Here is a 14,752-nt window from a genome sequence, read left to right on the forward strand (position 1 = left end):
TATTTACACACTTTAGCAAAACGAATACTTAACTGGATATTAATTTATTATTTAAGACATAATATTAAAGTGCTTATTTTATATAAGATTTTAAATTGACATGGTTATTTTTACTATTAAAGTTATTAATTTCGGGATATTTACCATGTTTTTTATTTTTGTTCGATGGAGCACGATATTTCGACATTATCTAATGTCTTGTTCACGGGACTTGTGTGTTTATTTTAGTTTAATATTTCCAAAATAATAATAATTATAAAACAACAGTATACGACTAAACCACTTATCTACTCACATTATGGTTCCAAACTTCCCAGAGTTCCATTATAAGTATGAATATCATAGATTATTTAAACTGTCGATCAATGGTATCGCATTATTTCAAAGTCATATGTTGTTTATTTGTCTTTTGTCCTTTGTGGTTGGAATGGAATTTAGTATAACCTTTTAAGCAAGTAATATTGAAGTAAATTAAATAAAGAAGCATGCCTTGCTAGAAGCGCTCGTTTATCATGGGAACACATTTAATTTCCAAGGGTTTTCCACCTACTCATCACCGTGTCGTTTATCACAGAGCGCTTCAGAGCCATTGTCTTGAGAATCTCTGTGACCTACTTCCTTATACTTGTATTTTGTAGTTTTTTTTGTGCAATATCAATCTTCGCAAGGTGAAATGAACTTTGCACCATCGATTTTAAGTCGGTTTTAGTGTAAACCTCGATGTGGTACTTAAACATTAACTAATTTAAACTTAATGTTCGTACAGCTAAAGATTTCATAGACGATATAAAATTTATCAAAGATGAGTTTTATCAAAGATATGTAATAGTTTTTAGAGTCGAGATGGCCCAGTAATTAGAACGCGTGCATCTTAACCGATGATTGCGGGTTCAAACCCAGGCAAGCACCGCTGATTCATGTGCTTAGTTTGTCTTTATAATTCATCTCGTGCTCAGCGGTGAAGGAAAACATCGTGAGGAAACCTGCATGAGACAAATTTCATAGCAATTTTGCCACATGTGTATTCCACCAACCCGCATTGGAACAGCGTGGTGGAATCTGTTGCAAACCTTCTCCTCAAAGGGAGAGGAGGCCTTTAGCCCAGCAGTGGGAATTTACAGGCCGTTGTTGTTTTGTTTGTTGTTTATGTAATAGTTTTAATCGTCGGTAACCATTAAGCAATCATAATTGAAATTTTAAATTATAATACTATTTAGAAGTATTGTTTAAAAAAGAAGGATATATTTTGATCTCGTTTAATTTAAACACCACCGATAAAAGTCGGATATTTATAAGAGCAATGACTGCTTCGGCAAGCGAAGTTTTCGTCATTTTTTTTCGCTTTCCATTAAGCGAGACTTCAATCGAGTTAAAAAATATCGAAGACTTTTGCTATAAAATTGTAAAAATGTTTAATACATATATATTTTAAATTTATTATTATTACTCATTTCCTGATAATTGTGTAAGCGTTTTACACAATTATATTATATTATTTATATTTACATTAAATTATTTTTAGATTATACTTTTTTTGAATATAATTTTTATTTTTTCAGTGGGATGCTACTGCTGCAACTTACTGCATTGTATTGCTTATTATTTTTATACCGAATAGAAAAAAAGTCCATTTAGGACGCTGCCCATTCAAAGTATGCATAATACTATTCATTTCTTTTACCTTTCAATTACATTAATTTTAATCGTTTGTCAAGAACTTAACACTATTGCATTTTTTAATAAGTTGTAAATTTGAAATTCAAATTATCATCTAAAAAAAATAATATATTAATAAACTTTATATATTCAACTATTTTAAAAATATATAATCCGTCTTTTATCGAACAAAATGCTTTTGACTCAACGAGACCATCGACAAGTGTGCTAGTCTGATTACAGGGGTTATTCGACAAACTTTGAGCGCCTGTGAGCAGGAAAATGAACTAGAAACTTTTTAGTGAACAAACACAAGCATAAGAAGCAATGGAGGAGACTTCATACACCATCACATGATTTTTCTACTAAAGTGGTTTTAGTTTGAAAAACAACTAAATAAGGTGTATGTTTTATTTTGATGATCGCGAATTACACCCAACAGCATTTTATATATAAATTAGTACCCGTCAAAACGTCTCGGAGAGCCGGGATGGCCCAGTTGTTAAAACGCGTGCATCACAAACGATGATTGAAAGTTCAAATCCAGGCTACCACTAAATATTTATGTCCTTAATTTGTGTTTATAATTCATTTCGTACTTGTCCAACTCGCATTGGAACATATTGGGAGAGGAGGCCTTAGCCCAGCTGTGGAAAATTTACAGGCTGTTGCTTTTGTTGTTTTTGAAACGTCTTAAAAAATTGTGACGCTGTTGTTAAGCCGGCTCACTCATACCAAAAACAAGTAAACACATGGGTGAAGATAATATTTCTAATCAGTATAATATTTCTTGACCACATATGAAATATATTTTCAGTAATAGCCTATTTCTGTTTGTTTCCACGCGGAGACCGTTTATCATTATAATAATCAACTTCGTCTTTGTCGTCTTCGAAATGACGGAAAGTATTTCAAACGGCAGATATTTTGCCAAAAATAGAATTTTACCCCGCAAACCTTTTGAAAATTCTTGCTGTTAATCTCGGCGTACAAGCATGGGATGTTTAAGTTAAAATTGCGCTTCGCTCCGAGCTCATTTTACATCGCTTGCTATCAGCGTCTTCAAAGGACGTGTAACAAATGAGATTTAACACATTATGTATTATGTTATGATTTTAATATGTTAAACATACGAACAACTTTATTATATAGCACACGTTTTTTTAACACCTGATGGAAAATTACAACCCATAGACACTGCATAATTTGTGACCTAAGTGATTAGTGGAAACACATTTTTTTATTTCCTGCATATTATTTATAATCTATATATATAGTATATGTTGATGTTGCTTTCTATGTATTTCAACTTTCTTTAAGCAATCCAACTGATTTCGATCCGGTTTTTGCGAATATAAAGTGCGTTAAACAAGAATGATTTGAGTATGAAATTTTTGTTAGGATTCATTGCCGTAGAAAATTAGTATTTACCTATTGGTTATAAGTAAAAAAAATATTCGATTTGTCAATGATTAATTTTCTTATTATTGTTAGTACCATCAGAAATTTGCCTTAGCAAGGCCTTAATTATATACAAATTTAAATCAAATATGATTACCATACGAATCATGAACGGTGGTAAGATTTCACCTTCGGATGAAATGTCAGATGAAAACTCAGTTGAAACGTCAAGACCATGTATTATACTATTAATAAACAAAATACAAATACAATAGAGTACAACATTAAAACAAACAAACAAAATATCCATCTGTTCGTATCAATACATAATATTATTACCGTAACAAATGTCAGAGGAAATAAAGTAATATAAGGAACAAACGAGACAGAACATCATTATTGGTAGCAAAATAAACCGCGACATACTGGCACGGAGGAGAAATAACAAATCGGTTTCGAACCATTTTCATACCGACGCCCTCGTATTATCTGTAACCTATAAAAAGATATCTAAATTTACATATCACACGTCCCATTTCCCTTTCTCGCGCAAAAAATCTTTAACATGCATGCCCGAGTTAATTCTACATCTGTAAAACGAAAATTCAACTTTATAATGAATGCGGTAAAGTCTATTATTGTTCGATCTCGTGTTTTAGAAGTGAAATGGTTGTCTGTTCGCCGAATGTAGCCTTTCTCTTATATTAAACATCATATCGAGAGTCGGGATGTTACAAAAGCGAATCCGATAGTTGTAATCCGCAAAAACCCTGACATATTGAAAATGCGGTATCGTATTATGTTTGGATCTATAGAAATGTTTTGTTGAATAATATTTTATATCCAATTGTAATTTCCCAATCTAGAGAAGAATAGCTCTCGGGATCTTACAAACACAATTGGAAATTACTATTATTGTATCAATTAGCATTCAGTTGATATTATAAAATGACTTAATGAAGTTCAAAATATATTTTTTATCATTTCTGCTTTTGAATTCGTATATATGTTTATTCCCTCATACATTATACCATTTGTTTTTTGAGTTATCCTGCAAAGTAATAAGTAACGCTTCATTGTTGGTTCTCAGTTTGTTATTCTTGGGCTAAATAGTAACAGCCTGTACATTTCCCACTGCTGAGATAAGGCCTCCTCTTCCATTAAGGAGAGGGCTTGGAACATATTCTACCACACTGTTCCAATGCGGGTTGGTGGAATACCGATGGCAGAATTTTGATGAAATTAGACATATGCAGGTTTCCTCACAATGTTTTTCTTCACCGCCGAGCACGAGATGAATTATAAACACAATTTAAGTTATATATAGTGTTGCTTCCCTGGGTTTGAACCCGCAATCATAGGTTAAGATGCACGCGTTCTAACCACTGGGCCATCTCAGCTCTTTGGACTAAATAGTAAGACTAAATAGACTTGGACTAAATAATAAGTGGGTTTCTAGTGACATTTACATAACAAATAATAGTTGGATATTTAATAAAATCGACAATCAGATCAAGGGACAGCAACTCGAGGCATTTTAGGCTAAGCTGGAGTGAGGGGGGCGCTGTTAATTCCTTTTATCCCAATCATAACCTTTAACTTACGACTAGTTTGCTAGAGACAATATTATTTCTTTTATAACACCATTCATCTCGAACATTTCCAAAATAATCTAATAGCTTCCATAAATAATTGTTTCTGTATTCCCATTGGTTCAAACTCAAACTACTCAACTTGCTTTATTCAATATAGAAGTATTACACTTTCTTATTGATGGTCAATTGAAACAGTACCACCGGTTCGGAAAAGAAAATACCCTGACCTGAGAAGAACCGGCGAAAGAAACTCAGCGGGTTTTTTTTGTCTCATGCATTATATAAACAATTTAAATGAAATTACAAAAGACAGGAGGCGATCGTTTCATTCCCAAGGTGTGCTATAAATCATAAACTCATTAATTGTATAATAGCCCTTTTCTGCAGCACAAATATAGTATGGATAGCGGCTGCGTTGCCCCAAAGCACAATACCGTATGACATTATACTGTGAATGTAACTGAAATATACTAAGCGAGCCGTATCGATATCGATAAATGATCCTTGAATCCTTATCACTATTGAACCTTGATTTAAATTTCTTCTCCATCATCGACCAATGAGGTGTGAGTATTTCGTTCCTTCGGAGTTCGACTCGTGGAATGAACACTAACTTGTTTTCAAACAAAGTCCGGTTACTGTAACTAAATCTAAACTTGGTAAAACATCTCCGTACGCTTGGGAACGGGTATGTTATCTTCTATACAGGATAAGGTAAAGGTTTTAAAACTTAATATTAATCAGCTTATTTCATGCTGTACGAAGACCTTATAGCCTTTTATTAATTCCCACCATAATAGTTATTATTACCTTATGAAGTGGCCAGATCATTGCTTCAATTAAGTTCACTTTTAATTGATCAGCTTATAAATATTTATTTGATTATACATTGAGAAGAAAAATCGCTTTTGAGGGCTTTGAAATAACATTTTGAAACTCACGTTAATTATAATAATTATTTAAGAAGTGTAATTTTCTAGATGTTCTATTAATATTAGGCAAGAAAATCTGCCCTAATATTGATAATTCATATTATTATGACAGTTTTTTCTTCCTAATTGTTTCTTTTGATATTAGTCCTACATTAAATACAACTTTTTATTAATTTGCATTTTGACTAACGAATACAAATAGGTGCTACACCTATCGCCTATTCCACCGCTGAAAGACCTCAATACTTTCGTATACAGGTTGTAAGTGTTACCATAAAATACTACACATTTTATAGATCGAGTTATTTTGACAAATATTTTGGAAATAAATAAATAGTTTACATTGAAGTTACGGAAATAAATGATTATATGAAATGAATATTAATAGATCGAATTATTTGAATGTATATGAATATGACTGAACATGTATTTCGGAATGATTATCGTTACGTAATGTTATATTCATTTATTTGTATTTAACAAAAACTGTCGGATTCAAATCGAAGGGAATGTACGTAAATGATAGTATTTAATTTGACTTTGTAATTCATCTCGGGCTCAGTGATAAAGGAAAACATCATAAGGAAAACATGTATGTTGAGTTTGATTCTGCTATTTGTATATACACGAAACCGTATTAGAGCAGCGTGGTGGTATAGGCAACCAGTGTGACATAGCAACCTGTGGGACATTTATAGACTGTTACAACGCTTTATTTTTAATCAATTACTTGATAGATTTATTCATACTTGGTAATTAACAAGATCTCATAAAACATATTATGTATTTATACATAGTCTTTCAGTTTGATTCAATCAAATCAAATCAAATGTTGGATTACCTCTTTCCCTAATAAAATCGGTCATTATCCTTGACAGGGACACCTGAGTTGCGTAACTGCCACATTTTATAATATTTTTCCGGTTTTTTGAGTGAGTTAGTCAGATATATTACAGTTTGTATGATATAATCATAAAATTAATAAAACTAAAGAAGAACTAAAAAGTAATTAATAAACCGATAAATGTTTTAGTCGAGAGAAACCACATATTGTATGTATGGAGTTACTCAGGACCCAATTGTGTTGAAAATGTTAATTAAAAAACTGGCATAATTAGTTCGTGTATAAAACTTCAAGCCACAAATGAATATGTTTCGTTGAACTTCGTAATGTTTACGACATTTTCATTTTGTCTTTATTGTATGACTTTAACGACGATTCAATATATGGAAATCTATAGTTTTCTTTGAAATATTAGATGTATTTGTTAAGCTGCGTAGCTTGCTGAATAACCTTCATATTTGGACAACAATCAAGCAAGACTAACTTTCTTGCAAAATTTCATCCTTATTTTTTTATCTGAAGTTGCGCCCTGTTTAGTGATAGATTTTCAGAAAAATCTTTAACTTATTAACAATAACCTTAGCCGTGCTTTTAATATTTATAACATCAGAAATAAATAAATCCCATCCACACTTTCATCCCTTTAGAAGATAAATATTAAATAAATCATAGTACTTGATTATATTCCTTAAGTATTATCACGATGACCATAAGGCCTATCAGTTGACATTGTAGTCTCATGAGTCCGTAATTTTAAAATTTCATAATAAGATGTTAATTAGGTGACTTTAAATAACTGATTATAGGTGTGGGCTAAATCTTGCTAATTAATTTTAAGCCCTTTCCAGCCAACCAATTGGTCAGAAAATTTGCAAAGATACCTATATACTCGTAGTATATTTATAACTCTGTATAATATCTATTTATAATTATTTATATAGTAGGTACATAAGCAATGTCAAAATAATATTGCAAAATATAATCTATTTTATTTTCATTTCAGACTAGCTGTGCCCACAACTTCGTGTGTGTTTGAATTTAAGAATAATTATTTATCCTTCCAACTCTATCCGTACCGAAGCACAATATACTATGTATTGCGTTTTATTGACGAGTAAAATCTGTACGATTAACGCTAAAGTTGTTAGTGAGTTTTAAATAAGATTTCCTTATCAATAAGATAAGTAAATATAATTCCAACATACTCGACAAAACACAAAAAATCCCCCGGCACGTATATATAAGAGTGCCTGTTTCTTCTTTTTGTAATATTATTATTATTTCCTTTTGTTATTTATTAATAACTAGCAACCCGCCCGCCCAGCTTTGCACAGGTGCAATGCTGATATTAAATATACTACAGAATTTGTTTATTTACTTAATTATAGTTTTTTTACTATATTGTCCATATATTATTCTATATATAAATAAACATAGTGTAACTGTGTGGGTTGATGCATACGAACGATATTTATTAAACAAAATAGAATCAGTATTACTGTCAGTACATTGGTATTACCGTCTCCTGATTTATAAATTAAATTTATACGATCATGAAGTTCCATTGAAAAACGAAACGCGTGTTGTGAATTCGGAAATTATAAATAAATAAAATGAAATACATTCTGTATTCTAAATATGTTAATTTTAAATATCATATAATCTAAATATGTTAATCTTCAAAACTGCGCAACGGATTTTGATGTGTTTCAAAGAAAGAAAGACGCAGGGCGTTTTGATAACGATTTTAGTATATTGTAAGGAGTTTCCATATATTATTATCAGCTACTCTGAGATCGGCTATAATACTTATGCGGGTACTTCGAAGTAACAGAGATTGGTACGTCAGCGCTCGTAGTGTATGGACAATGATAATCAGTTATGGTCGTTGTTAAGGTCACGTAAGCCATTTGATTTGTAATATTTGTCTTTGTACTTACGATCTACCTACCTACATCTAGATACTAATGCGAATGTTTGTAAGGATGGATGTATGTATGTAACTCTTTCACGAAATAATAACTAAACGGATTTGGATAAAATTTTACATTAATACAGGTTATACGTCATAATAACACATTTTGTGCAATTCGGTCATAATATAACGATACAAATCAAATACTCGGATGAAGCCAGGGCAGGCCGCTAGTTTTTTATAAAATGGAAAAGTGTGGTCTCCTTGTTCTAAAACGAAGTAATGCTTTTAATACTTTACGTATTAAAAGTTTACTTTAATCGTGTGCGTAGGATGCTATAAAAGTGAATTTAAAATCAAAAGCAAATACAAATTCTAATTAGTTAGAAACGAGCGTCTTATTGTTAATTCACCAATAACTAATAGTTCAAGTGACAGTAGTTTTGACCGTTTAGTTTTAGATATCTAATAAAAAAGAATCACTGTATTAATTTTATTATAAATCCAGTAAAAACTCGGATTTTTAATAATTGATTATCATACTACTTCCTTTGCAGCCACACCTCTTTACAAGATTCCATTTAAATTCACCTGTTAGAGAAAGTTAAGAGGGAGCCTGAATTTTTATAAACTTATTTTTTATTTATTCGTACCACATCAATTTTTCCCCGATATATCTAATCCTGAATCATGCTTTCAATGTTTCTTTTAGCGAATGTTGTTTTTATTGGTTCTATTATACCTGAAAAATGAAGTTTACAAAATCTTTTGACAGATTTATGGTTTGTATAATATAGTTTGATGATATATCATCATAATGACAGAATACTTTTAAAATACTTGTCCATGAGTATTCTATACTAGTAGTCGGCTCGATAACGTTTCAGGGTGTTGGTTGTAAGGCAAAAAACGTAATCTATGTCCTTCCTCGAAGCTCAAGTTTGCAGGATACCAAATTTCATGAACGAATTTCATGAAATTTGGCATCATTTGTTTAATTATTCGTTTGGTTGTGAAAAAGGGACAGAATTTTGATTATTCTATATATATATATATATAGAATAATCAACATTCTGTCCCTTTTTCACATTGTTATATACATATACATACATATATATATATGTATGTATATGTATATAACAATATATATAGAATCATATAAAATGTACTCACCTAAACGTCAGCGTAGTGAGCGGTCGATACGATTTGTGACTGCCAGGATCAGACATCGGCGTGCCCCAGAAATCATTTTCAAATATCCTCAGCACCGGATTCGCACCCGTCACGTCACCGTTCGTCACGATGGCGGGTATGTCATCGTGAACGAATTCACCGTTCAAACTATTCGAATACGTCAAAGCACCAACCGAAGCTACAAGAGCGTACACCGCCCACTCGTTTTCACACAAACTGCGCCACGATTTGGAATTCGATTCCCGGACTGGTAACGGTCGACGTCGCATTGTGATATTTTATGACATTTTTTGACCGTCACGAGAAATCGATGGGAAATGATTAACAAAAAAGCAATTTACAAGTTGACTTAACATAGCAACTTTGTCAATGGCACTTGGATGTATGTATGTAGATAATGTTTGCGGGTACGTTTATCAAGTATGATGGATCACCGGCACATAAATCAACATTGGGTCAGTCCAGGACCGCTTATGTCATATTCATGAGTAGCCCGGTGCTAAACGATGCTCCCGACGAAGACGGTCGACCCTTCTCTGTATTTCGGTTTTTTATTATAACTTCACTTCGCCGAAGTAATTTTATTTTTATTAAAGTTCACGTTCTGAATCTGAAACAAGAAGAATCATGTTTTAGTTAACTTTCATGATAAAGTTGGAAGTTTTGAGCTTTTTGTTTACGATTATACGGCTGCGGTGGCCGAGTGAGCCGGTGTAATTACAGTGCAAGGGATGTACCTTAAGATTCATAATGACGGCTCGACCATGGTACTATTTTTGTAGAGTCCGTCCGTTGTCTAATATATATATCACTCTAAAATAAATAGAAAAAAATCTCAAAATTTATAAGTTTGAAAGATTTTCAAAAATATATTTTAAGTAAATTTGTTATTATATATTTTTTAATAAAAAAAAATATTTATTGCATAGTTTGTGTGGTAACATCTTTATTCATATTAATGAGGGTTTATTTATTTTACAAAAACAGTTGCATTGAACCTGACATATTTGATTGATCCAGCAATAAAAACTACAAACAACTAAATAAATAATACATAAAAAATACTAGACGTATTAAATATAACATCAAAAGAAAAACATATTGATAAAAAATGTAACTTCATGTTAGGAATCTACCTAACGTAAATTGATAGTGTGAATCTGCCTTAACCTAAGCTCGTGAAACTACAGCATTTGAAATGCTAATGTTATGTTACCCAATTCACTTCTGCATTATGAATTAAGACGACGTAATTTCATTACATCAGTATGTGCTGAATGAATTCGTAGCGGAATCGCGTCGTAACATTTATATAATGTTAATAAAATGATAATTATATTATGTTATTAAATATATTAATTAATTTATAATTATATAATAAATGAGCCGTGAATGTATCTTGCACTGAGGAATGACGTAACATTCTTATGCAGGTAATCCGTTACATACAGACAAATAAACTTTTCATCTCAAGGCGGCAATATCTATAGTTGGTGTTACCGCATAAGTACCTACCATCTATTTTGATTTATAAAAATGTACATTCTGAGCCAGTAGTATGTTTCAATTTAATTTATCTTGTAAAATATAAATTCAAGCACTATGAGCTTATAGGAAATGACTTGAATAAAATATACATTTGATTTTGATTTGAGTTCTCAAAGCAAGTGGGCCATTTCTATATAATATTAGTGAAATTCGAATCGCAATAATAATATTAAAAAAATGTACTAAATACTGAACAAAATCACATACATTACTCTGATCCCAATGTAAGTAACTAAAACACTTGTGTTATGGAAAACCAGAAGTAACGACGGCACCACAAACACTCAGACCCCAGACAATATAAAAACTAATGAACTTTTTCTACATCGATTCGGCCGCGAATCGAACGCGGAACCTCGGAGTGGCGTAGCGATGAAAACCTGTATACACACTACTCGACCTTGGAGGTCATCAAATTATGATAATATTTTTCGATTTGCTGAAGAAACATATTATATATTTTTAAATGGTTCTTAAATTCGGGATGTAATGTCAGTCTTGTGCCATTACGTTTGGAATGAAATTGAATTGAATATTTTAAGGAATTTCGTGTCATCGTCAATCGTCAGCTCAGTTTCTTTCCATTTCTGAGCGTAGACATTGAAGTTTCTGAGACGGCTTGTTTCATTCATTTATAAATTAAATTAGGACGAGGAAACTAGAGTACCAATTCCGAGAGGTAATTTGATAGATGTAAATTATATCAATAAATTCTTTAATAAAATACACACTATAGAATGCAAATTTTATATCTAGCACTCGACTTTCATTTAATTTAATTATTTATTTTTAATACCTATTTTTTGGTGAAGTCGTTAGTTGGATCTACAGTGAAAACGTAGCAGGCTGACATAGAGCTTTTTCGCATTCATAATATAAAATTTCAAAGACAATAATTTCCTTTGGAGAAATTGACGTAACAACAATTCAATGTACCAGGATACAATAATGTTGTAGAATACTTCAGTTATAATCTCCAGTAAACGCGTTTCGATATAGAGGAAAATGAATGCAAACATAAAATCTATGCTATCCTAAATAACACATCACGGGACACAAGCATTAATCCGTTCTCAATTACTGGTCCAGCGCAAATAACGGATTATGTTTGATTGATTATGAGCGAGAGAACGATTAACTGAGGCGACGTCATTACTAATGTAAGAGGACGTCCTTAATCAAATCGCTTTATCTTTTATATATTGTGTTTTATTTATAATATTCGATTAATTTTCTTAGTTCAGTAGCCTGAAATTAATAATTTTAAGAAAAATATATTCAGATATAAAAAGGCGTCTACTTAGTGGTAGGGCTTTGTGCAAGCCCGTCTGGGTAGGTACCTCCCACTCATCAGTTATTCTACCGCCAAATAACAGTACTCAGTATTGTTGTGTTCCGTTTTGAAGGGTGAGTGAGCCGGTGTAACTACAGGCACAAGGGACATAACATCTTAGTTCCCAAGGTTGGTGGCACATTGACGATGTAAGGAATAGTTAATATTTCTTACAGCTTCAGGTGGCCCATATGCTCGTCCGCCAACCATAAGAAAAAGGCGTGGTATTCATATTCGTTGATTTCTTTTCGTGTAATTTATGTTTAAGATAAATTTATTCTTATTCTTTATTACATGTGAGAACAGAAGTAAATACTGGGTTATTGATGGTTCATGGAAGTAGATTATACTTGTCAGAACTGGTTACCACCAGTTAACAGCGCTTTACCAACTATGCTATTTAATGTTTATAAATATTAACCAGTGTTAATAAGTAATATTTATATTGATTTTGCAAATCTGATATCAAATCATATTAAAGTAATATATTATTCTATTTACTTTTAATACTCAAGAACAGTAAGTAGGAAAATTGGTAGAACATATTATAAGCTGTAATTTTTTGGCGAGAATGATTGGAGACTACTCCATGACACTACTTAAATACGAGTCGATATGGTACGATTCCGTCTGACAAATATATTTTTCTTAAAAAAATAATGTGCCTGTATTTGAACACACAATGTTCGGTTACTTTCCGATTACGAGCCACTGGGACATCTTCACTGGCTATAATTTGATTAACAGAATTTATTGGATTTATATAATTTTCAATATAATGACAGTTCATAGCCAACGGCGAAATACTGAGTATTATCGAGTTTGTGTACCGAGAATTGAAAACATTCCCCGGGGATTATATAAAGCGTTGTACGCGCTGTATTCATAGCTGTTGATACTTTTATAAAGGACTTAAGCGCAAAGCGTTGGAGAATGCAATTACCAGTCGTATGTAATAAAAAAACAAAATGGCGACTGATTGTCACATTTAAGGCATATCCTCGACTACTTTTGCAAAGGGTTGCAAGTGTTAGGGATATTACTTTTATCCCTTATTATAAATTTTATTTGTGCTGTTCCACTAAATCCACGATTTTTTTGTCATTAATATAACCGTTTATTGAGTAGTTAAGTTATTTATTATTTTTTTTACTAACCAAACCAAGTCAATAATAATTTTGAACTCTTATTACAGAAACTAAACTAACTTATATCAACAGTAACAGTATGTAAATTTCCCACTGCTGGGGTAAGACTTCCTCTCCCAGTAAGGAGAGGATTTTGGAACATATTCCACCACGCTGTTCCAATGCGGGTTAGTGGAATGCACATGACAGAATTTCGATGAAATTTGACACATGCAGGCTTCCTCACGATGTTTTCCTTCACCGCCGAGCACGAGATGAATTATAAACACAAATTAAGCACATATAAATATATAGTGGTGCTTGCCTGGATTTGAACCCGAAATCATCGGTTAAGATGCACGCGTTCCAACCACTGGACCATCTCAGCTCTAATTTATATTACCTTTGCTTTTAATAGTATATATAATATAAATATAGATTTAATTATCGGTTAATGAATATATTTACAACATGAATAAAATGTATTCACTGAATTTCAATTTACTTCTTATCTATTTAGATAACTCTACATCCAATTCAATCTTGTATCACGTTAAAAAATAAACCTACATAAAATACAAACAGTGCTTCCGAAATGTTCAATAAAATTTATAATGTAAACAAATTTTAAATTAAATTTGTTCGATAATTAAAACACTGTTAATTATCTTAAGCCTTTATTATTATTAACTCTCATCAGCGAAATATTAAACTGAATATGATATTTGAAATTGAAACTGCCCGTACTGTTTGCAACTTATTAATGCATGTTTTTACGTACATATTATATATGTATTTCATAAATGACTTATTATAAATGCTCGTATATACATATTTAGATGTAATTTGTATATTTACAAGTTAATGTATTCATTCATAATATATACGATATGATTGTTTTGTTTTGTTATTTAAATAACTGAAGAATTTGATTTTCTTATTTTTTATCTATTAAAAATGTTATAGGCTGTAAAAATGTCAGGTTAACTTGTAACTTGTAGTGAAATTAAATGAAGGTAGTTTATAAAAATACCACGCATTAGTTTCCTGTAACAAGGTATATCTCGTTTAAGTAAATTGTGAGGGAATACTATATATCGATTTTGTCTTGTATGTATTGCCTTATAGTAATCACTGTGTCTTTGAATGATTTATATTTAACCTGCTATATATTGTGTGCGTAGCATTAAAATTGTACATATATAAG

General features: G+C 31.6%; 1 protein-coding gene across 1 annotated transcript in view; it reads right to left on the minus strand.

The window, feature by feature from the left end:
• The window catches only part of LOC124544499 (protein O-mannosyl-transferase TMTC1-like), a 120,533-nt gene extending 110,392 nt beyond the window's left edge, over positions 1-10,141 (minus strand). Inside the window, exon 1 of the mRNA XM_047123090.1 lies at positions 9,517-10,141. Coding sequence (XP_046979046.1) covers positions 9,517-9,806 — 290 coding nt within the window. The 5' untranslated portion in view covers positions 9,807-10,141. The remainder of the gene's footprint in view (positions 1-9,516) is intronic.
• Positions 10,142-14,752: the final 4,611 nt, after the last annotated feature.

This window comes from Vanessa cardui, chromosome 4 (assembly GCF_905220365.1).
Source record: "Vanessa cardui chromosome 4, ilVanCard2.1, whole genome shotgun sequence".
Lineage (NCBI taxonomy): Eukaryota > Metazoa > Arthropoda > Insecta > Lepidoptera > Nymphalidae > Vanessa > Vanessa cardui.